Consider the following 22,036-nt stretch of genomic DNA (forward strand, 5'->3'; position numbering starts at 1 on the left):
CCTCCGCCCATATCTAATTTACACACAGAAAGAAATGCCGCGCTAGCGCAAATTGGATTTTAAATGTACATCATCGCTGCCTTCAGGGGTCCAGATGTCTCCTGTCTGCGAATCGGTCACACCGGAATATTCGGAATAGAGGCGACTCAGTCACAGCGACTGCAGTGCGAAAGTTCTAACTGGAATGAATAGTGACCCGCCCGCTTAGCGACCTGCTCGGCTCTTATTAGACGCCCGTCGCTGGTGTTGGCGTCGAAGCCATAGAAGCAAACAGGAGAGAGGTGATCTCCATTCTGACGGGGAGCTGGCGGGGGCGAGACGCAGAAAACTGGCGTGGCGAGGAGAAGGAGCTGGCTTCGGTCAGGTTTAATCAGAAATTATCTGAAGATGCCTCTTCTTTTCTCACCCCCACCTTTTCAAAATCCTGCCTGCCGTTTGTCCGAAAGGGGGATAGGTATCCTCACAATCCCACAGAAGGTAAAGCCATTAAGTGGGAACGTTTACAAGAACGCTTTCATCTTTTCTTATCTTTTTTCCTTTCTTTTAAAGAGCTGATGGAAGGGTAAACCTAGTTTATTTTGAGCCACAACACTTCTCAAATCACAGGAAACTGATATCGAAAGAAATAAAAGGCACAAACCGTAGTCCCGCGGATTTCAATGCAAGGCGTTTTAAAACCCTGGCTTGATTTGTTGCAAGTGAGTTTTTAAGAAGTATTTCGCTTTGGCTGGGTCATGCTCCTACGGGAGGAAAAGCACACTCGTGCCCCTGAAATCGTTAGCGCACGTCGGTTCATGAACGGAATCGGGGACATTAACAGAGAACTCTGAGATAAACGATTTTTTTGTGAAGCAACACACACACAATATCATTAACACCTGATATTACAAATTCAGATAATCACCTCACAACAAAGTAAAATAAAATAAAAAGCATAGGAACGTGAAACAAAACGAAATCGTTCCATAACACGGTTACTTCGATGGGAAAGCCCAGGAGAGCCGTTTTCAAACGGTGAAAAATGTTATTTAAGCATTTAGAGGAGAAAACCATTCTCCTAGAACGCCTTCACAAACCAATCAACATAATTGCCGCGTTATTTATTTTATGATCCCTGAAAACCCCCAGATTACGATCTCTCTCACACACTCTTGTAACAGTAACCCCCCCACACACACCTTTCGCTATATATTTGGGTTGTACAGTAACTTCTTGAACGGATGGTTAATATAGATCGTTGATTACTTGTGGAGAGAGAAAATAACAGCCTCGAACAAAACCAAAAACCAAAACACAAACTATTAAACTGGCAAACACCCCCTCCTTATTACATATCTGCCTTTATGCGTTTCGCAAATGACCCAAAGAGCCCGTGCAGCACTTTTTAAACGAATTAAAACCATGGCGCGATCCTTTTTCAAGAATGCCATCTGGGCAAGTGGGAGCGGGAGATCTCACGCAGAAAATAAAGTTTTGCATTAAAGCGAAGCGCATGTGATCCCCCCGCCCGCTCCCCCTCGAGGCTCTCTCTCGGACGGCTGCTGTTTGACATTTGCAGCCACTTTCCCCCAGCCTTTTGCCGGACAGGGGCTTTCGCCGCCGTCCAATCCGGGCGAGGCTCCCTCTCCCCTCCCTCCCCTCCCGCCCCCTGCGAGACCCTGGCGACTGGCTCGGCGAGGCCGAGGGATAGGCCGGCAGGTGGAGCAGAGGTGGCCTCGGAGCAATGCCCACCCCCGCTTCTGGGATAAATAGAGCGGTTTGGATGGCATCCGCGACGGGCATTTCGCTTTCCCCATGGCAGGCTGAGCAGAGCAAGGGGGAAATGGGGACCAAGAGTGAATGAAGCCCCCTTTCACAGCAAGCCAGCGCCTCCCTCTCCTGTCTGTCCCGGGAAAAGAAGCGCACCGCCGTCTGGCTTTGCTGGAGTCGTCAGGATTGAAGCCTGCTCGCCCCCTCGGGGTTCTTTGAAGCCAGGCGCTGAGCTCAGGAGTGGACAATCCGCGCCCCCTTTCTCGCCCTCTCTTTCTCTCGCTCTCCCTCCCTCCAGCCTCTGTGGAGTCATTCCTCCTCCGCCGCCTGCGCCCATGGACGTGCTAGGCCACATGGAGATCACCGACGGCTCGCTCTGCTCCTTCTCGGCCGCCGATGACTTCTACGACGACCCCTGCTTCAACACGTCGGACATGCACTTCTTCGAGGACCTGGACCCCCGGCTGGTGCACGTGGGCGGTCTGCTGAAGGCCGACGAGCACGGCCACCACCACGGCCACGAGGACGAGCACATCCGCGCGCCCAGCGGGCACCACCAGGCGGGCCGCTGCCTGCTGTGGGCGTGCAAGGCGTGCAAGAGGAAGACCACCAACGCCGACCGCCGCAAGGCGGCCACCATGCGCGAGAGGAGGCGGCTCAGCAAGGTCAACGAGGCCTTCGAGACGCTCAAGCGCTGCACGTCCACCAACCCCAACCAGCGCCTGCCCAAAGTGGAGATCCTGCGCAACGCCATCCGCTACATCGAGAGCCTCCAGGCGCTGCTGCGCGAGCAAGAGGATGCCTACTACCCAGTGCTGGAGCACTACAGCGGCGACTCGGACGCCTCCAGCCCCCGATCCAACTGCTCCGACGGCATGGTGAGTTTCAGGTTTCCGCGCAAACGCAGGCCGTCTGCTTGGGTAGGTGGGCCGCCTTGGGCTTGACTTGGCTCCCATGTCTATGAGAAGCAGGCAGCCCACAGGGGTGATTTCTATCTTTATGATAGCAAAACGGGTATCTCTTAAAAGCCTGTTGGTCATGTAAGTGTTAAAGGTGCAGGAGTTGTGCCCGAAATAGAACGGCCGTTCTAACACTTCGATTTCCTTCTGTGCCATGATCTAGGGAGGGAACGGAGGTGAGACGCTTTCCCCTTTAGCCCAAAGAAGCTTTCTCCTTTGCCTTTAGCCAAACCAAGCCCAAGAATCTTATTTTCAGTGTCATGACAAAGCCAAGTCACTACACACCCTGAGCATGCAATGAGTTTTCTCCCACCTCTGAGTAATCACAGTCCCTCATTGGAATGTAGACCAGGAGAACTGGGGGCATCACTTCCTAGAAGGCTTAAGCTCCCCACATCTCTTTTCAAATAAATGAAGGCTTCACCTCTATGCGCACCATCTTCTGGGAGGAAGCACCATTCAGATCAGTGGGTTAAAACACTGAGCACCCTGCTTTTATCACTAGAAGCAGAGAGAAAACTTGTTTTTTGTACTCTGATTTCCCTGGGAGAAAGGGCCACCCTCTTTTAATCTTTGTGTCTTAAGAGTACAGGGAATTTTTTTATTTTTATTTTTGCTACCCTGGAGTAGTCCTGTTTCTCCAGAGAACAGAACATCCTCTGGGTAACATCTTTGTCCAGATATTAGCCTTCTGCTGTGCCCTGGTCCCATTGAGAGGTTTCCTTGGCTGGCTGAGCCCTCCAAAAGAGGGGCTCCTCTTCGGCACAGTGTAGGAGATTTCTTCTCTTTCTCTTGGGGATCGTGGTGACATGGCTCCTCCAGTATACTCTCAGGGAATCTGGGATACAAGGGGGAAACTTCTCTCTCTTCTGGTACTATTAGAGTAGATAGACCTAGGTGATCAGAGGAGGGAAAGCAATTTCTTTCTCAGGCCATAATGAACTAGTTAGGCTGCAAGCATAAACCCAAAGGAATTCTGCGTAATTCAATTCTCAGCGAATAAGCACTGGATTGGGACACCTAAACCACCACTTTTATTCATTTAGTCATGGACTCTATGAACATAGGCTCCCACTGGGACATACAATTCAATGAATAAAATAATACAATAAAAAGCAATTGTCAACATAAAACACTGCGGCACCCATGCAGTTTACTGATCAAGCTGTAAACCAATGAACCATAAATATTGCTCTGTCTTTTTGCTGCTACAGAATGACATGAATGCTTTTCTGAAGTTCATGTCCCCTTGTCCTCCCAAGGCATAGTGCTCTTGCAAGGAGTACTGTAATGACTTTATGCTTGGAGAAAGAAACAATAGCCTTCTTGCTTGGTTCTGCTGTGATTTCTTGACACTTGGGAAAGAGATACTTACTCGCTTCTATGTAATAAAGGTGGGTTTTTGAGACAGTGGCTGGTAGCGTATATCAAGCTCTGATCTCATGCGGCCCTGCAGAAAAGGGGCAGTTGAAAGCAGATGCTTCTATAACCATGGAGTACAACCATCTTTAGAGGGCAGCCATTAAAACGTTTTAGTACACAACCAGTGTTATTTACTATGCAAACCTATACATGAGTGGAACGTGCACCTGCTAATCCAGGACTTATTTTATTGCAAACTGTGCAAGACTGCAGTTTGTTTGGGGCTATAATGGGACGGATAGGACTGTGGCAAGATATTCAGCGACTGGCTATAGCTAGCAGTGATGTATAAAGCAGTGAGGACCATATCTTGCATTGTGCTAATGGTGGCTAGTGGCCTCATGACAAACTGTGCAGGTGTTAGGTGGTGGAGGAGGAATGCACCAAAGAGAGGCAATGTTTATCTTTGAGAGAGAGAGAGAGAGAGAGGTATTGAATGGTAACCAACAGCATGCATTAGGGACAGAGGCAGGGAGAGGGACAGAGTCCAGTGCTTAGTACAGGAAGCGGGAGAGATTTAAGTGAAGTGGAATTTGCTACTCAAAAATTACCTGTTGCCTTCTTGTTCCATTGTATTCCTTACAACGGTGAGTGAACAAGCTTCTTCTTTAAATCCCAGCATACTGAGGTGACTGGAGCATTGAGTTTGGATGGGGCAGGTATAGATACAGAATCATCCTCAGGTTTATTGGTTCATCTCAGCCCCAGTGCATTCAAAGGGTTGTACATAAGGGGACATAAGTGTAGTCACACATAAGAAGTCATGACAGGAATTTATACAGTTGCTGAATTTGTCGCTTGCCCAATGTAGTAAAGAGCAAATATGTGTTAGAAGCCAAGAGTCTTAAGCATAATGAGAAAACCACAAAGAAAGAGGTTAAAGGCTCGTAAAACCCTTTAAGGCAGGCATGGTCAAACTTGGCCCTCCAGCTGTTTGGGGACTGCAATTCCCATCATCCCTGGTCCTGTTAGTTAGGGGTGGTGGGAGTTGTAGTCCCAAAACAGCTGGAGGGCCAAGTTTAGTCCAGGCCTGCGTAAGGTGACTTTCCTCCCCTTTTCATTTAAAGGGCTGGATTGTTATATGTGTGTTTCCTGGAGCAGACACATAAAGTGTGAATGACATGTGTGCACCCTTAAGCACTCCTATACACATTTGGACACCTGGTAGCCCTGATCGTATTTCTGACCTAATGTCTTGGTTTTGTTTCCAGCTGGATTACAGTGGACCCCCTTGCAGCTCCCGCAGAAGGAATAGCTATGACAGTAGCTACTATACAGAAACACTAAATGGTAAGTATCTGCCTTGGAAGAAATACATTATTCTATATTATGCTCTCCAAACACAGGATACACTCAGACTTTGTTCTGCTTTTTACCCATGTGTGGGTATTCTGAAGCTCGTTTTTTAAATTTCAAATATTATTATTATTACTTTTACTACTCTGATCATTATTACTATTATTATTTTGATGGATGCCTTTTAATGTAACTTGTACATTACATTTTTTTAAATTATAGACCACAATCTTCTTTTTTTAAAAAATTGCAATTGGACTGAAACTTTAAAATTATTGAGTGCTTTTTTGCCTTCAAAGGCCGTTGTACGGCTTATATTAATCTTTATTTATTGTTGTGTTTGCTTATTACTTTTTCACTTCACCTTTCCTCCCGAACGGAGACCACAGTGTCATGCATGCAATCCAACATAATAACAAAATAAAACACTAAAGCACTCATATACAAAAACTGTAATAAAACCATGATGCACGTTCCAGCATTCAGAGTTTTGAAAACAGCAGCCCCAATTGCCCTTCTCAGAAGGCTTGGGGGGGACGACAGTTTTTTTTAGCTTTTGGCAAGAAGATGCTATCTATGTGGAGGAAGTTTCCAGTGGGGGGAGTGTGCCACAGACAAGGTGGCAGCTGTGGGCAGGATGGCAAGTGAGCCCTCCCCCTTATTAATAAATAAACCTTTTAAATAACTCATTTGGCTTTTAATTTCCATTGACACCTCTCAGAACTGTACGGGGCCTGCTGATTCAGATATGAATAGGTGTGTGTTGTTGTGAGTGGGGACTCAATAGCTTCTCATTGGTACTGCTTCTGAGACTCCCTGATCTCCTTGTCCTCAGATTCAAAGCAAGGGAAGAGTTCGGTCATTTCCAGCCTAGATTGCTTGTCGAGCATCGTGGAGAGGATTTCGACAGACAGCACTGCCTGTGCCAGCCTGTCCACAGTCGAAAGTGGAACCGAGGGGAGCCCCTGCTCACTCCAGGAAGGGGCTAGCCTGAGCGACCCTGCAGCCCAAATCTCCTCTCCAGCTACCTGTACCCCTCTCCCTCAGGACAATGTCAGCAGCAGCAGCAGCAGCAACCCCATCTACCAAGTGCTATAAAGCCATAGGGGACAGAAACTGCCAACAGGAGTGGATCTCAGCCGATACACTTAAGCCTGCCTTCCGAAGATCGAAAAAGACAGTACTTGTGGGTTTTTGGTTTTCCTTACCAGTTTTAATCTGTATCTAATGATTCCAAGCTTGCATTACTTCAAAATACACTTATTTATTGGTTATAAACGAAAGCTATTTGTATATAGAAGAACTTTAGAATTGCATACCATGAAATGGCTAATGTTGAATCTGTGCTTTTAAAAGGGGGCATCCTTAAGTTTGAGGGTCTTCTCAGATCCTGTGAGGAATAAACTCTTGAGGCGAACCTGCACAAAGGTTGCTTAACTACCACTGATTTCAGTCTGACTTGGCCTACAATCCTATGTCCACTGACGTGGGGTTAGGCCCATGTAAGTAACTCAGTGGGACTTACTTCTGAGGAGGCATGCATAGGATTGCACTGTTAAGCAACCTAAGGCTGCACTCTTCTTATACACACTTGCCTGGGAGTAAGCCTCATTGGAATCAGTGGGACCTAATTCCGAGTAGACACATTATAGGATTGCAGCCTTCCTTTCTCCTCAGAAACATAGACATCCACGTATATTTTTTAAAAAAAGGTTGTGGACCATTTTTAAAAATACTTATTTTGTATACTTGTAAATAAGAGTTGCTTTGCAAAAAAAAGAGAAAAGATTCCAACAAAACAACCCAAAAAAATTTACGTATTTAATGTTGCTTGGTTTGTCGTGCCAAACTTTAACTTTATATATTTATACAATGTGGATGCTGAGAATGTTTTCAACAGTATTCTAAATAAAGAACCTTATTTATAAAACTGCTGGAGTTATTCTGCCTTTGGTTAAGGAATTTCCTTTTTTTATTTTTTAGGTTTTCAGTTTTACAATTACATTATTTTCCATTCTTATACAGTAGTTCTTTTAGACTTTTAGACGCAGCATTCCATAACATTTCTTTGTACATCTTGCTTAGTTGCATATACATTAATTCCTTCACCTTATTTCCCACATTTTCATAACCTTAATATTGTCAACTGTTGGTCACAAGGTATCCCCTACCTGAAATTTATACAGTGGTACCTTGGTTTACAACCATAATCTGTTTCGGAGGTCTGGTTGTAAACCAAAACAGGTTGTAACCCAAGGCACGCTTTCTCCAATGGGGCCTCCCCCACAAAATTGGTTGTAATATTAAAAAAAAAGGATTGTGATTATTTTTTTAAAGGGACACACACTTCAGGGTTTGACGTGGTTGTAATCCAAAATGGTTGTAATCCAAAGCAGTTGCAAACCAAGATACCACTGCATTTGAGATCAATTTTTTCTAAATACTCCCCTAGATACTTCCACTCACTCCTCGTCTGTTTGTCTCATGATTTCTTATTTTAGATGCCATACTTGCAAGCTCTGCATATTCAGTTAATTTATTTAACAATTGTTCTTTTCCTGGAGTCTCTCTTTGTTTCCAATATCTTGTGCATACTATCCTTGCGCTGTTGTGGGCTTTTGTGGTAACTCATTCCCAAGTATGCCTAGAAGGAATTCTTCCGGTTTCTTGGGGAATGTGAGTTAAACTTTTTTACACCATTTTCCAAAATTCCTTTGTCCGGATGCATTTGCACCATAAATGAATCTGTGTCTAGGCATTTCCAACAAAGTTTTGAACCTCTTTTGTACATTTTGGCCCATTTAACCGGTGTCAAATACCATCTATACATGCAGAGAAGTTCACTGTTGAATTCCATAATTTTTCCTACATAACAATTTCAATATTATGCCCAATATCAATGGCCAATTTTATCCTTGCCTCCTTTATGAGTTCATCTTTGGTCTCCCATTCTAACAATAATTTATATATTTTTGAGATTAGTTTTTTGTTGGGCCCCAAATCACTTTTTTCAAATTCTGAAGCTTCTTGAATGAATCCTCTTTCTTTATCTTTTCTAAACATCTCCTTTGTTTGAAAATATTGAAACCAGTCAGGTATCCAGATAGGTGTCTTTTGCCTATCTCTTATATTACCCTCTTTGTATTAAAGGATGTCTTTATACTTTCCCCAAGTCCTATCCATATTTAACCTTTTTACTGCAACTGCTTCTACCAGTGAAATCCAACCGGGAGTCAGTCTTTCTAGGATATCTTTATGTCTCATCCAGACCTTTTATAAACTTCTTCTAATCGCATGATCATAAAAACCCTTGTGAACCTTAGTTTTTTTGTACTATAGCTACACGTGCCACCCATAAATCAGATTGGTCTCTTCTAAAACCAATACATTCACATCCTTCAGTTATATCCATTCTTTCACCCAGCTTAGATAGGTTGCTTCATAGTAAAATTTCAGATCTGGGAAAGCAACCCACCCCCTTTGCTTTTCATCTATTAATATTTTATTTTTATCCTTGTTTTTTTTCTTTTGCCATAGGAAGTTTAATATATCTTTTTTCCATTTTAAAGCAGTTGGAGTTGGATGTTACAGGTAATGATTGAAATAAAAATATCATTTGGGGCAGGACATTCATTTTAATTACAAATATCCTGCCCAGAAAAGATAGGTTCAGGCACTCCCATTTTTGAAAGTCTTTTTTCATTTCAGTCCACACTCTGTTATAGTTATCTTGAAATAAGTTCAGATTTTCAGATGCAATCCAGACTCCTAAATATTTCATTCTCTTTCCCACTTCGATTCCTAAGTCATTTCCCAATTCTTTCTTTGTTTGGTTATTTATATTCTGAGTTAGCATTTTCTTTCTGTCTTTATTAGTATAAAATCCCACCAGGTTGCTGAATGTTGTAATAACTTCCAAGGTTGTTGGTAGGCTTTCTGAAGAATTCTCTACTGTTATAACTATATCATCTGCAAAGGATTTAAATGTATATATTCTCTGTCCTATCCATATGTCCTTTATTCTCTCTTCCTCCCTTATCTTTCTTGCAAGTACTTCCAATACCAGATACAGTGGTACCTCTGGTTACGTACTTAATTTGTTCCGGAGGTCCGTTCTTAACCTGAAGGGGCATCCTTGTCTAGTACCTTTTAAAACTTGAAATTCTGAGAATGTTTTCAACAGTATTCTAAATGAAGAACCTTATTTATAAAACTGCTGGAGTTATTCTGCCTTTGGTTAGGGAATTTCCCCATTGCTTTCAGTACAGTATTAGCAAATGCACTTTCCATTTAGTGAAGAATATTCACTCTTCCTATATATGAATAAGGTGAATTACAGTGCAAACTTACACCTGTCTGCTTTGAAGTAAATTCAGTTGACTTCAATGGGACTTACTCCAAGGCGTAGGAGACTGTAGATTGATTCCATCCTTCTCTGGTGGATGATATTGATGGCCATCGGCTAGGAAATCAAGGCTGCGAGTTCTCGCTGTGTGTGGCCACAGTCTATAGTACACCATCTTCAAGATAATTTAGTCAAAAGGTATGATGTCATAGAATTGTAGCATTGGGAGCACCTAGTCCAACCCTCTGTTATGTAGGAATCTCAACAAAAGCATCCATGACAGGTGGTCATTTATTAATAAATTCATTTAAGACTTTTGAGAATTCTATTCTCTAATGACATTCTAGGTAACAACCAGGCTGCAGTTCAATCCATACAATGTTTTGCTAATGGCTGTAGAGCAGGAGGGGCTAACCAGATGTTGCCTTCCAGATGTTGCTGAACTACAGCTCCCTTCATCCCTGGCCAATGGCATGCTTTTGCCAAATATATGCATTTTTTTGTAAACACAGGTTAGTTAGAAAACTGCATCACAAAATTTGGATACGTGCGAATTTCAAAGGATGGTTATGTTTTCGGTTCTCATATTGTTTTGGAAAGTGCAAGTTTGATAAATTCTGATTTAAAAGCAAACCAAATGGAATTTCTCGCCCATCCCTACTTCAAATTGCAGAGCCCCTTTCACCGATGTGCTGCTTTTGTGTGAGTTGGCACAGAAGTTAACACTGAGGACCTTCTGAAGCATAGTGGGCTTCTTACTCATGAGCAGGTCATATACAATAGAGATGGAGTTCTTTTAAAGTTCTTCAATACTATGAGAATCTTTCCTTTTTTTGTTTCGTTTTGGGTAATTATCAAGCTCTGGAGACTTTCTCTATTGTTGCTTGTGTGTGTTCTGTGTAAATAAATATCTGTCATTTTGTAAGTGAGATAAATGTTTGAGGGTCACCACATATTATTGTTGTTTTCTTGATTATTATTTTTACCATAGCTACATGTTACTTTAATCACTTTAAATGTATGAAGTATTTTAAACTCCTTCTTCAAGTGAAAAAGGCTCCCAGAGTAGCTTACCATGATCAGGACTAAGATGGTCCCTGCCCTTAGGCTTACAATCTAAAAGGCCCAGCACAAAAGGAACAGGAATTGGGAGGGAGGAGGAAAATAAGGAAACACAGGCACTAGTTCTTAGTTCAGAGTTCTTTCTTATCATTGTTAACAGGGAGGGTAAGCAACATCTCTGCAGATTCGTCTTCTCTAGCCAATGGATGTTGCCAGGTTGGTATCTTCCTTGCCATGGCATTATAATATATTTGTACTTTCTTACGAGGGATTGGACAGAAATTGCAGCAAAATTTTGATTCACTACCTTTGGTCGCTTTTTTTATTTTACACTACTGCTTACTGAAAGCAAGCAAAATTGCAGCACGTGGAGCTGAAGCCCTGAAACTCTCAGTCAGAATATTTGTGTTCGACAATGAACACCCTGTTCCACAAGTATTCCCGGATATTGAATTTCAACGATTTATTTTAGCAACCTAAGTTTCCACAGCCTGGTTCTAATGTTACAACAGAGACCACGCATGCATTTAACACATCCCAAAATAGGCCCATTAAAACACATACACAAGGGCTGCTTCATTTGTGACACACACACACACACACACACACACACACACACAGAGAGAGAGAGAGAGAGAGAGAGAGAGAGAGAGAGAGAGAAGTATGTACAATGTCACATTACAATGCCAGGTAATTATTATAAGGATAGTCAAATGGTCAGTCGAACCACCACATGGCTGTATCAGGCAGCTAGGTTCCAACTCCATCTCAGGCTCTTCCTTCCTCCCAGCTACCAACTGACATTGATGAGACATCAGAGTAAGGAATGATTCCAAGGTGCCTAGAACCAAAACCCAACCAAGAATCCTCTCCTATTGTACTTTAAATGCCATCCACTGCTTTGGGAGCTGTTTGCGGTGGAGGGAGCGGAAACAACTTCACTGTTCTCTCACGTAATGTGAACACACCCCAAGTCTTCAGGAACCAGCAGAAAACCCATCTAAACCATGAGAGTTGGCAACCTGTTGTTATTATTATCTTTCACACTGAGAGTTGTTTTCAAGCAGCTGTGCCCTTTCCCAGTAGCTCCCAGTTTCACCCCTGCTGCCGCGTGGCAAAAAAGGAGAGAGCAGGCAGGTTGAGTTCAGTCCATGATATTTTAATAATCGCCTAAATAAAGTGTTTTAAGCTTAGTACGGCAGATTAGTCAACTTGAGAGGCTGCGGCAACACTCGGAACCTTCCTGGTAACAGATTTAGCAGCGGGGTTTATCCTCACATTTTTTTCCCAAAGGTCAAGAATGCTGTCATATTCTGTATGAGTATGATTGAAGCTCAAACCAGGGTAGTCATTTATGTAAGCTAAAGCAGATGATGTCGGTGTCACTGAAATGTAGTGTCAGTAGATAAGCAAATGATGAGCATAGTTAATGCGGAGTGCTATTTAGAGTGTTCTGTATCAGAAAATCTGAAAGTCCCTAAAACTATAAGTATAGCAGGATCATCCCCTACCAATCCCACAAATAGTGATGACCATTTATTCATTTATTTTGGCAAGTGCTCCACAAATGAAGTCCAGAGGCAGTGCAATAGACAGCTCACTTCACCTCCATGCCTTGGTGTGGTTTTTGCTCCCAATCTATGAACTAGGGAACATCAGGCTTTAGCAGGGGGAGAGCAGGGAATCTGAGCTACTCCACTGGCTTCACTGAGACAGCAGCCCCATTTGGCTCCTGTTTCCAGTTCACACTGCCATTATAAAAGTACTAAAATAAAACTTTAAGAACTGGAGTCTGTTTGCCTCTTTCTACTTCATCTCCTTTTCATTTTAGGTGTTGTGTCTTTTAGACGCTAAACTTGTGAACAGAGACTATGTTGCTTTCTATGGATTATGATCAAACCTTTTCAGCTGAAGAGCAGGGTAAAAAGTATTTAAACAAATAAAAGAACAGCTAATATGCTGGAGAGGTGGGAAACAGTATTGACCGGACTTGGTGACACAGCCAGACCTTTAAAGCCCTAAACAGCCTCAGCCCAGTATGCCTGAAGGAGCATCTCCACCCCCATGGTCCAGGCCGGACACTGAGGTCCAGCGCCGAGGGCCTTCTGGCGGTTCCCTCCCTGTGAGAAGTGAGGTTACAGGGAACCAGGCAGAGGGCCTTCTTGGTAGTGGCACCCACCCCGTGGAATGCCCTCCCATCAAATGTCAAGGAAATAAACAACTATCTGACTTTTAAAAGAAATCTGTAGGCAGCTCTGTTTAGGGAAGTTTTTAATGTTTGATGTTTTATCACTTTTTTATTATTATATTATTACTATCTGTTGGGAACCACCCAGAGTGGCTGGGGAAACCCAGCCAGATGAGAAGGGTATAAATAAAAAAACTATTATTATTATTATTATTATTATTATTATCATCATCATCATCATCATCATCATCATTATACTCCCATCTGCTCTGTGCCATTTCTGACACTCTTTGCTCCACAGGCTGGCCAACATTGTCTGAAGATTTCTAGTCCAGTGTTACTTTCCAGCCTTATACAATGTTCACAAAAAGGTCAACACGATGCCCCTCTCTTTTATGGCACACAGAGATAGACTGAGCACAGGAAAATTTCATTAGACTGATGCCTGAAGCGGCCACTTCATCTTGCTTCATAGTACAGCTAGCCCTGTAATTTACATACAGCGGTAGGAGAGAGACCTGTGGCCTTCCATTTGTTGTTGGGATTCCAACTCCCATCAGCCACAATGACTGGCCAATGGATAGGTATGATGGATGCTGTTGTCCAACAACATCTGGAGGGCCACAGATTCCCCATGGATGGAGTTGAAGAACCATATAGGTGTAAATGATCTCCCTGCCATAAAATCCTGCCACATTTTGTATGTCAGGATCAATTGTAGGAATATTGGTATGGGTGAGTGGCCTGGTGGAATGAAGGGAGTAAGAGAGTGGCAGGTCCTGAACTTGGTCAGCATTATGGGTTTAAGGTACAAAATTCAACGAGCTCATACAAGATGGACTCACAGAAGATAGACATATTCAGACCTACAAATGAACATTTGCAGGGGCTGCCAACTTGGTGGCTGCAATCACGAGGGCCTTCATTGGTGGCCCTGGGAAGGAGCCCCAGACACTGAAGTTTCATTTTTTGGTTTTTTAAAAGTAAATCTCTAGAGTGTTATGAAGCAAGATGTGCAAGTATTTCTGGCTGTTCCTGCCTAAAAACAGTGTTTTTAGATTATTATTATTATTATTATTATTATTATTATTATTATTATTATTATATGCATACCATCCTTCCTCTGAAGATCGCAACATAAAAATAAGTCCATGAGTGAAATAATATAAGTGACACCAGGTAATAGGAAGGAATCCCTGGATTCCTAAATAGCTGCTGTTCGCCCCTCCCATTTAAGGCACTTTCCCTGCTTCTGTTTTATATTCTAGTAGCATGTCCTTCCTTTTTTCACAGCATATATAGTATGCGTCTTTCCTGTGGTGGGTTTTTCTGAGATCAGGTATTCTCTAGAAGTTATCTTCTGCAAGTACTACTGCACAATAAGTGCATATGGATGTTAAAGGATCTTCTCCCCAAATGGCAAATGCAAAATGTGGAGATTTTGCAATGAGTTTTAGGCATGATGCCTACTGTGCAGGACCTAAAGCCCAGGCACTGGCTTCCCAAAATGTGTCCATGCACTGAAATAGATATGTGTGCAGTGAAAGCACATAATAAACTACACATCGGAGGCATGGTAGCACGACACAGGAAATTTATACCTTAAAAAAAATACTTCAAAACCTTTAAAAAGTTGTAAGAGCAGCACAGTCATGCTGGACATTTTAGCAATAAGAATTGCAAAACACTGTACAACTCTGCCATCTGCAGGATAAAAGTGCAACGGGTCTAGTTTGGAATTACAGTTTATAGCACTGGTAGTCCAAAGTGTTTTAAAAATGGGAACTTGAGTTATTAGTAGCATCTAATGATGGGCATGAGGAAAGAATGATAGCGCTTGTTAGGTATTTCTCATTGCCTTTACTTGTCTTATGTTTTTACAGATGCTTTATGTGTCAAACCTTTCATTGCAACCAAGAAAAGCACCTGTTGTTGTTTCGTTTCTTTTAAAAACAAACCTACCAGCATCTCCATGTAGTTTTATGTCTAAGGAGAGACAGACAATAAAAATGCCAGATAGATGACGGTATTCCATCCCCAGACCAGAAGACAACTACAAATATTGCTGTTCTGGGCTCACCTTTTTACAGGGTGAATGGATACAGGCAAAACCAATGGCTCACATTTAAAGGTGAACCTACTTGTTTTGCAAATAATAATAATAATAATAATAGCAATGCCCCACCCATCTGACTGGGTTCCAAAGTGATATGTGCATTAAGAATGCACACATCAGTGAAAATAACGTGTGGCAACGCATTATATTGTGGGAAATTGCTTTGCCAAAAAAAGCGTATATTAGGAGAATTTTGGACTGAAAAGCTGATGAATTTTATGAGGACATTTAAAAAATGAAATAAAATCGCAAACTGATGTGGAAATGTGGAGAACGGAACTTAAGACAGGAAGAATGAGAAACTGAGAGAAACTGAAATTGGCCAATTTCCCAGATGTCTCTGCTTGGTTCCTTCTCTGTCCATTTTTAAGTGGAGCTTTAAAACCATTTTATTTCAACCTGCTTTTAGCTAAAGAAGCTGCACTGGGCTTTAATAGTTGCTTTTTTCTGTTGTAAATCATGATTAGTTGTTTACCTCTTAAAGTCATGGGCCAGGAGTCAGTTTCGCCTACTGAACAGCAGCCTGAAGGGGGAGAAGGCAGAGTGACTCCACCTGCAGCTGATCAGCCTTGAAGGACACAGAGGAGAAGGCGATGATGAGAGCCAGCTGGCTTCAGCCTTCTTAAGCAGAACTTCCAGCAACAGGCAGGTGCTGGAATCAATGCTTGTAGTTCCTGATCCTGCCTTGCTGCTTCCTGCTCGCCTTGACCCTTGACTACCAGATTCCCTGACCCCTGGGCCATCTGACTATGTGGATTGCTGTTTGCCTGACCCCAGGACTGGACCTGACTGGATACTGACTCTGCCTCCAGGCAAGTACATCTCTGAGACTCTTCTGGACGGCTGGCCTCCCATTGCACGGAGCTCTGCTCATTTGTGGCTCGGCACAAGACCACAGCACTTAATCCTTTATGGGTCTAATGGGCAAGGGCATGTAGAATTGCAGCCATAATGTGTTTTATCTGGATTGTTGTGCTGGGCAGGGATGCATTTTATGCTGCTGTTTCAGTTTAAAAACTTATCCTTTCAGTGTTTTGCTTTCATGGTATTCATTGTGAGCTGCCTTGAGAGGGTTCTTGTTCTGAAACAAGGAACTGAATGTGGAAATAAAGAACTAGTTTCTGCAGCACATCATGATTTTGTGGAATTCAGTATCCCAGGATGTTTGGCTGACAGCATAGCATGAATACAGACAACTGGGAAGAGATTGTATCATGAAGTTTTTAATATTTGATATTTTATTATGTTTTTATGTGTGTTGGATGCTGCCCAGAGTGGCTGAGGCCACCACGCCAGATGAGCAGAGTCTAAACATTATTATTATTATTACCATTTGGTTTTACCATTTACTCCTAAACCCAAGAGGTGAACATAACCTCTTGATAAGCAAAGGATCTATAAAGGCAAAGGTAAAGGGACCCCTGACCATTAGGTCCAGTCGTGACTGACTCTGGGGTTGCGGCGCTCATCTCGCTTTATTGGCCAAGGGAGCTGGCGTACAGCTTCCGGATCATGTGGCCAGCATGACTAAGCCACTTCTGGCGAACCAGAGCAGCGCACAGAAACGCCATTTACCTTACCGCCGGAGCGGTACCTATTTATCTACTTGCACTTTGACGTGCTTTCGAACTGCTAGGTTGGCAGGAGCAGGGACTGAGCAATGGGAGCTCACCCCATCGCGGGGATACGATCAGCAAGCCCTAGGCTCTGTGGTTTAACCCACAGCGCCACCCGCATCCCACGGGATCTATAGGATGGTACAAAAATGGTGAGGATTTCCTCACTAAATTAGCAATCCGCAGAAACAGGAGAATATTTGATTGCTGCTGCTTCTTTTTTTAAAAGGATCAGGCAAATTAATAGAAGTTAGGCCTGACAACAGCTTTTAGCAGTAGCTAAAAATGGCACTTTTGACTAAATGTTGGGGATGAACAAGGCAGTTGGTGTGTGGATGGCTTCATCACACTGTTTGATGCTATGTTCCATCATGCTATGCTACAGGCAAAGCCCAAGATCAGTGGTAGAATATGTGCTTTGAATGCAGAAAGCCCTACGTTTAATCCCCAACATATCCAGAAAGGGCTAAGGGGGATTCTTCTGAAACTTGAGAGCCATTGCTGACAGTACTGACCTACATGGGTCAATGACTCATTGCAAGGCAGCTTCCCATCTGATTGTTCACTGTCAGAGGCTGGACTGTTTGTGTCTGATTCAATATGGAAGTCCTTATGAACTTTTACAGCCAAGTAAGCACCTCAGCAGCACCTGTGCATAGGATCACACACAATGAATGGTACAGCAACAAAAGCTTTCAATATTTGCAGACAGGGAATGTGCCTCTCCAGCAGTGCTGTACTGATACGATCTGAAGGCACACGACAATGTTCCACCTCTGGAAGTTTAGCAGGGCTATCCATTAAGCTGCTTGGAGAGGAGCCACCTGGGAGCCATACGGAAATTGTTGTAAGCTGTGCAGAAGTAGAGAATAGCTTAAAATGTGTGACTAGAGTGCAAGTGATTGTTATTTTGAAAAGGAACACTAGATGGCACCCTTTGTGCAAAAATTGAAAGCAGCATTTTTTATTTTGGTAAAAAAGAAAATCTGTACCAGCACCTTTTCAGACACGCAAGTACACAGCAGAAAACAATTAGTCAAAGTTAGTGAGCCATCTTTTTCTTATAGAGAGGGGAAATGTTAATTAGCTTCCTCCTTGATAAATTATCTTAAGTCACTTTTGCTTCTTAAATTATAGGCAACTGTGCAGATACACCAGTTCTCTCTGGAGCTGCTTCTGTAGAGGTGAATTAATTAGATGAACATGGCCTGTAATGTTGAACTTGCTGTTCTACCAGCAACATTGCACTGTTTCTTAATTCCCCATCAGTCATAGGTTTATTTTCCAAACATTCACATTATGCTATATTGCTTACTCAGTGCAAGTAATGCACCTGTATATGCAAATAGTTTGTTTAGCATAAAATCAATATGTAAATCTAGAGGGACTACATATTCATGTAGAAAACCCAGTGAGTATAATGGGACTAATGCCAAAGTAAACATGTATGGGATTATGAAATTAGACTGCATCTGCACATACAATATTGGCACATTACATTTGGCTTTTTCCACTGTGCCTGGAAATAAGCTTTATTCATCATCATCATCACCACCACCACCACCCAGGGGTGGAGGAAGGGGAGTGTGGGCCACCCCAGGTGTCACCACTGAGAGGGGTGACAAAATGCCAGGCGGCACTCGCTGTGGGGCTTGCAGCGTGCCCGAGCCGCGCATCTTTCCTGGGAGAGACACTGTGGCTTGGGCGCACACAGGCTCTGCGCTGCCCAAATGGTCCGCCCACTGCCTCTCCCCCCCCAGCTGTAGGGCAGCTGAGTGGGAGGAGGCAGGCAGACTCCGGAGGCCCCACCCCTATGGGTGGCTCACCCCACCCCAGGCACCCGAGTGGCTTCCTCTGCTGCTGCCACCACCCTGGGCATTTGCTTGGAAGAGGTGCCTGGGAGGATGACATTGTGAAGGAGTCCCATGGATATCAATTCAGTGCCTGGGGGGAGAGGTAGGCATGGCTGGATGAGTGGGTGGGTGGATCAAAGAGTTCTGTTGCCCATTCAGATCTCCCTCCCACCTACAGTATCCCTTTGATATAGTTCCCCTGCTGTGCCCAATGGCCTGGCGTTGTTACAAACTGACCCAGCATTCAGTAACAAGACCACATTGATCCAGGTTACAATTTAAAACAAGAAAAGGAAGTAGAGAGAGACAACAGTGAGGAAGGATAAATAGGAGCAAAACCAATTGTATGAAGTTCGGCTTGATTGGGAATGAGGATCAAGGGAGTTACAAGCCAAGCAGAAGTTAGTAACTTGTGGAGTAATTTGTCGACAATTAGTAATTCAGTGGCATTCATTTCTCCTAAGGAGTCGAAACCTCAGTCCCTATCACCTCTACATGTGACTATTTGAAGACATCTGAGAAAAGACCCTCTCTCCCTTTCTTAAGCCTTTTATTTTATCCTTCATAATGCAGTTCTTTGCAACCGTTGCAAATGATTCCACGGGGGTTTGCCAGCTGTATGTCGCTTGAGAGCAAACCTTGACACACAGCTTACTGAATGGGATGCACCCTGCCAGGAAAGAGTTTATTCAGGGTTATATAACAGTGGAACATAAGTAGTCCAAGAATGAACATCTTATTAATGAGCTTTCAGTGATCAGAATTCAGAAACATGTGGATTGTAGAGAAGTAGCTGTCTGGTGTCTTCTGAAAAGGCAAGGCCTCAAGCTGCTGTCTTCTGCTGAGCTTGTACATTTCTGTCCCCTGTAGCCTACGCTGGGGCAGGTTTTAACCCTTGGAAAAGCTTTGATCTGAAGGATGAGCCACTTTCAGACATATCTTAAGTTACCTGTGGGTGCCTGCCAGAAATAACTGGTTGGTCCTTTGCATGCTTTAGCCATAATTTTACATATACCTCCAGGCACCCGCAAGTTTCACCCCTTGTACTTCTGCTTTCCTTACTCCTGCATGTAAGATGCAAACCTTATGACCAAATTACACATTACGCTACAATTTGATTATTGATGTAAACCTCCAAAATGTATTTTGTATAGTTAAGTTTTTACCATTATCTTCAGTACATTTTATTTTATTATATTGCTATGGCTAGTGGCTGGTGCAAAGAAAGAATCTTCTGATCTGATCTACACATTACACTGAAGGTGGGTGGGTGCTTCTCCAACATAAACTTTGTTATCTCTTGATACAAGAGCAGGCCCACCTCTCCAACACAGAGATTTGAGATATTATCTCTTGCCAGTCACCTGCCTAGTAGTGGCCCAGCAAAAACTGAGTTGCCCTTCCACTCCCGGGTAAATTAAGTGTGGGATGTAGTTATCTCTGAATCCCCTACAAGGCATAGAAGAGTTGTGAAAGATTCCATTCCCATTCTTTTCTTACGTCATTGAGGGGGATAATGCCTTTTTGCCCTCCCACTACCCACACTTGCTTATGGAAAGGATACATCAAAAAATTATATCTGTATTGATCCTATACATCAGTTGTTTTAAGATCTGGTGTGATATGGAAAATGAGACTCCTGTTTCTTGTTTGTAATATTACTTTACAGTGGTACCTCGGGTTAAGTACTTAATTCGTTCTGGAGGTCCGTTCTTAACCTGAAGCACCACTTTAGCTAATGGGGCCTCCTGCTGCCACCGCGCCGCCAGAGCACGATTTCTGTTCTCATCCTGAAGCAAAGTTCTTAACCTGAAGCACTATTTCTGGGTTAGCGGCGTCTGTAACCTGAAGTGTATGTAACCCGAAGCGTATGTAACCCGAGGTACCACTGTATTTTGCAAAAAATAAATTGGTTTTTTAAAAATGCAGTTAGTAGCTATGGGAAGGCCTGGTCTATCCTGGGACCATGGGGTAGGGAAAGGGAGCTTAACCCTTTGCCCTTGTGCCATATTCCCAGTGAAAAATCACTCCCTTGAAGTTGCTACTTGCCCCATTATCAAAAACAGATGTGCATAACTTATTGCTTGTATGTGTTTCCTAAGGGGACTAATAGATTCAGAGAGGCAATCTTCATCAAGATAATAGTGGGAAAGGAAAGGGTTAATCCTTCCTCAGAAATACATACATTACCAATTCAAATTCTTCACCCACCCAGCTGCTATTTGAAAAAGAAACTTCAAAGAGATGAGTTCCTCTCAACCATCTTCTTCATAAAACGTAATTTTGCTCTGGGATGTATTGGCAAACAATGTGGGCAGCAACATAAATGATGTCCTCTTCCCTTGACTCTCTTGTCATAGTAGAATGATCATTTACTTGCCCCTGAAGTAAATGTAGTTCGTGATCTCTTTGCAAGAACTAAAATGCGGAACCAGGTCACATCATAGTGTTGAACAAAGCTGATGCTTGTTTAGCCTGCTCTGTTGTTTTCAGCTGTCCTGTTTGCTTGATTGTGTATTCAGCGTGCGCTGTTGGTTGGCTGTTCTTTTATGTTCTGTACTCCATCCTGGTCTCTGTATCAATGAAGGGCAAGCTAAAAAAAAATTTCTAAACAAGGAAGCAAACCAGGCTCGGATGTCAGCACCCAGCATATTGCAGTATTTTCTGGGGACTGGCAACTCGGCAGGACCAAATGGGGCTATTTGGGTGTCACTGCTGAGCTAGCCTGTCCTGAGGAGAGGCTGGCAGCTGTTCCACCTTGTGCAAGTGGAGCTGTTCTGCCAGTGGTGTGTGGTCAGGGGACTAGGGGAACTAGGCTAGTTCTCTAAATGTTTTCCTGGCGCCTCCTTCCCAAAGCCTGGGAAACTTCTGCCCTGCTTAGGGAGGGGCGATGCTCTGACAGGTCCAAGAGCCCTCCCTCCACCTTCCCAAAGCCCACCTGACTCCAGCATCCTGTCAGAGCCCTGATGTCTCTTTCTCAAAGGCTGGGGAGCTTCTGCAATGCTCACGAGCATGACATCACTCTTGCAAGCTGGCACCTCTGGCCCACCTGTTGCCCGACAAAAAACAACCACTGCATGCCACTGTGCTCAGCCCATAACCATACCTCATTACAACTCCACTACCACCCTTGGTAGGGACACGGGTGGCGCTGTGGGTTAAACCACAGAGCCTAGGGCTTGCCGATCAGAATGTCGGCGGTTCGAATCCCCACGACGGGGTGAGCTCCCATTGCTCGGTCCCTGCTCCTACCAACCTAGCAGTTCGAAAGCACATCAAAGTGCAAGTAGATAAATAGGTACCGCTCCAGCGGGAAGGTAAACGGCGTTTCCGTGTGCTGCTCTGGTTTGCCAGAAGTGGCTTAGTTATGCTGGCCACATGACCCGGAAGCTGTACGCCGGCTCCCTCGGCCAATAAAGCGAGATGAGCG

The 22,036-nt window shown here is 43.6% G+C and overlaps 1 protein-coding gene across 1 annotated transcript; it reads left to right on the forward strand.

The window, feature by feature from the left end:
* The first annotated feature begins 1,709 nt into the window (after positions 1–1,709).
* Positions 1,710–10,724, forward strand: MYOD1 (myogenic differentiation 1). Its single transcript, XM_028732743.2, has 3 exons — positions 1,710–2,627; positions 5,342–5,420; positions 6,262–10,724. Exons 1-3 carry the CDS (start codon positions 2,085–2,087, stop codon positions 6,522–6,524), a joined length of 885 nt encoding a protein of 294 aa, XP_028588576.2. The 5' UTR covers positions 1,710–2,084; the 3' UTR covers positions 6,525–10,724.
* Positions 10,725–22,036: the final 11,312 nt, after the last annotated feature.

The sequence above is a fragment of the Podarcis muralis genome, chromosome 1 (genome assembly GCF_964188315.1).
Source record: "Podarcis muralis chromosome 1, rPodMur119.hap1.1, whole genome shotgun sequence".
Lineage (NCBI taxonomy): Eukaryota > Metazoa > Chordata > Lepidosauria > Squamata > Lacertidae > Podarcis > Podarcis muralis.

Coding starts and splice junctions, on each gene's coding strand:
- MYOD1 (XM_028732743.2), top strand. CDS start 2,085: ATGGACGTGCTAGGCCACATGGAGATCACCGACGGCTCGCTCTGCTCC. Junction 2,628..5,341: donor CCAACTGCTCCGACGGCATG/GTGAGTTTCAGG, acceptor TTTTGTTTCCAG/CTGGATTACAGTGGACCCCC. Junction 5,421..6,261: donor CTATACAGAAACACTAAATG/GTAAGTATCTGC, acceptor CCTTGTCCTCAG/ATTCAAAGCAAGGGAAGAGT.